This window comes from Pan paniscus, chromosome 4 (assembly GCF_029289425.2).
Source record: "Pan paniscus chromosome 4, NHGRI_mPanPan1-v2.0_pri, whole genome shotgun sequence".
NCBI lineage: Eukaryota > Metazoa > Chordata > Mammalia > Primates > Hominidae > Pan > Pan paniscus.
The window spans coordinates 33,416,018-33,418,943 of NC_073253.2; the positions used below are offsets into that span (position 1 = coordinate 33,416,018).

At 45.0% G+C, this 2,926-nt stretch overlaps 1 protein-coding gene across 1 annotated transcript; it reads right to left on the reverse strand.

The window, feature by feature from the left end:
- Nucleotides 1–700: 700 nt before the first annotated feature.
- LOC129397875 (26S proteasome complex subunit SEM1-like) lies at nucleotides 701–930 on the reverse strand. The gene has a single exon (XM_055113092.2). It carries the CDS (start codon nucleotides 893–895, stop codon nucleotides 701–703), a length of 195 nt encoding a protein of 64 aa, XP_054969067.1. The 5' UTR covers nucleotides 896–930.
- Between the last annotated feature and the right edge of the window lie 1,996 nt (nucleotides 931–2,926).

Below are 2,926 nucleotides of genomic sequence, written 5' to 3' on the forward strand. Positions count from 1 at the left end.
AAGAATGGAATAAAAATTCAAAATGATGCATATATAGTAGAAAAGGGGCTAAAAATAAATAGAAGTTACAGATTTCAGAATTTTAGAGGAGGAATAACAGACTTTGAGAAAATAAAGGCACTTGGAAAATCTGTGTGAAATAGTTAAACTGAAAGACCAGGGGCTGCTGGGCAGGAAGTAACTGAGTCGATGGGTCCAGAGGGCCTTGTGCTACTGCACCGTAACAGAAAGAGAACCGCTTCCAGGTCACATGTTAGGGTTGTGCTCATTTTAGGGTGCCAGATCCTCTTTCCATGTTTTCCTTTTGCCTTCTTTATCAAACCCTCTTCAAGCAAGGTTTCTACATTGTCCCATGACAGGTATCACTTTACATTGATTGGCTTCATGCTTGTACAAACCTCTCATGTTACCAGAGAATGCACCTCCCAATTGCTTAGATATTTGTTCATCTTGAGGGGAAAATTTCTTCCTTTGCATCATCTTGGTACTTATTTATTTTTTTATATCAAAACATTTATTTTTTGTGTTACAAAAACACAAATAAATCTAAGCAGATAATGAAATAAACATATTTTTTTAGTGTCCCATCCTGGGTTCTCTGTCCTAGAATGTATTAAGCAGGTCAAGTTTAGGTTACTTCAACACTTCTTCTGGACGCTATGAAGTCTCCATCTTCTAACCATGTTTCTCTAGTTCAGCTCTACGATAAAACAGAAAGAACATCACGTAACTGATTAGAGAAGTCATCCTCTACATTGTCATCATCCCAATTATCCTCCCAGACATGTGCATCTTCATCTTCATCTAAGTCAGCCCAGTCTTCGGCAGGGAACTTTTCAAACTCGTCATCTTCCTCTAAGAAACCTAAGTCTACCGGCTGCTTTTTCTCTGACATCTCGACTGTCTGTGCCCAACACCTCCCAGATCAGCAGAAAACCATCTTGGTACTTATGAACTACAAACTCTGTAGCCTGGTTGTTCCTGGCGGTAGCCCCGTGAAGTTTCTACTTTTGTTTCTCAGTGAAATTCCTCCAAAAATGTTTCCTCACAAGATACTTCTCTCCCAGCCCACCTCCAGTTGGACTCGATTTCTTGGGCCTCATTTGGTGTCTTTCAGGACCCTCATAAACCTGCATTGTCACACATACCCCAGCAATGTGTTCAAACAAAGCCATCTCCATTCTCTAGCTGGGTCTACACACCTGCAAATTCTCCATTGATTATATAAGCCACCTAGCAGCTGTCCCTTTGTCTGCATGGGTTAATTGATTAAGCACTGACTATACCAAGGCAACTCTCAGTCCCCTGTGTTAGTCTGTTTTCACACTGCTTTAAAGATACTACCTGAGACTGGGTAATTTATTAACAAAAGAGGTTTAATTGGCTCACAGTTCTACATGGCTGGAGAGGCCTCAGGAAAGTTACAGTCATGATGGAGGGTGAAGGGGAAGCAAGGCATGTATTACATGGTGGCAGAAGAGAGAGAGAGAGAGAGACTGCAGGGGAACTCCCACTTTTAAGCCATCAGATCTCATGAGAACTCCCTCACTATCAGAGAATAGCATGGGGAAACCACCCCCATGACCTAATCACCTCTCAACATGTCCCTCCCTCCACATGTGGGGATTACAATTTGACATGAGATTTGGGTGGGGACACAGAGCCAAACCATATAATTCTGCCCCTGGCCTCTCCCAAATCTCATGTCCTTTTCACATTTCAAAACCAGTCATTCCTTCCCAACAGTCCCTCAAAGTCTTAACTCATTCCAGCATTAACCCAAAAGTCCAAGTCCAAAGTCTCATCTGAGACAAGGCAAGTCCCTTCTGCCTATGAACCTGTAAAATCAAAAGCAAGTTAGTTACTTCCTAGATACAATAGGAGTACAGGCATTCGGGAAATGTTCCTGTTCCAAATGGGAGAAATTGGCCACAACAAAAGGGCCACAGGCCCCATGCAAGCCTGAAACCCAATGGGTCAGTCATTAAATCTTAAAACTCCAAAATAATCTCCTTTCACTCCATGTCTCACATCTAGGGCATACTGATGCAAGAGCTGGGCTTCCAAGGCCTTGGGCAGCTCCGCCTCTGTGGCTCTGCAGGGTATAGCCCCCATGGCTGCTTTCACCAGCTGGCACTGAGTGCCTGTGATATTTCCAGGTGCACAGTGCAAGCTGTTAGCGGATCTACCATTCTAGGGTCTGGAGGATGCTGGCCCTCTTCTCACAGCTCCACTAAGCAGTGCTCCAGTGGGGCTCCAACCCCACATTTCCCTTATGCACTGCTCTAGCAGAAGTTCTCCATGAGGGCTCCACCCCTGCAGCAGACCTCTTCCTGGACATCCAGGTGTTTCCATACATCCTCTGAAATCTAGGCAGAGGCTCCCAAAGCTCAACTCTCGTCTTCTGCACACCTGCAGGCCCAGCCTTGTGGAAGCCACGAATGCTTGGGGCTTGCACCCTCTGAAGCCACAGTCCAAGCTGTACCTTGGCCCCTTTTAGCCATGGCTGGAGCTGGAGTGGCTGGGATGCAAGGCACCAAGTCCTAAGACTGCACATAGCAAGGGGCCGTGGAGCAGCCCAGAAAACCATTTTTTTCCTTCTAGACCTCCAGGCCTGTGATGGGAGGGGCTGCTGCAAAGATCTCTGAAATGCCCTGGAGACATTTTTCCCATTGTCTTGGCTATTAACATTCGGCTCCTTGTTACTTATGCAAATTTCTGCAGCTGGCTTGAATTCCTCCCCAGAAAAATGGGTTTTTCTTTTCTACCACATGGTCAGGCTGCAAAGTTTTCAAACCTTGACACTCTGCTTCCCTTTTAAACATAAGTTCCAATATCAGACCATCTCTTTGTGAACACATATAACTGAACACTTCCAGAATCTGCCAGGTCACGTCTTGAATGCTTTGTGGCTTTCAAATGCTAC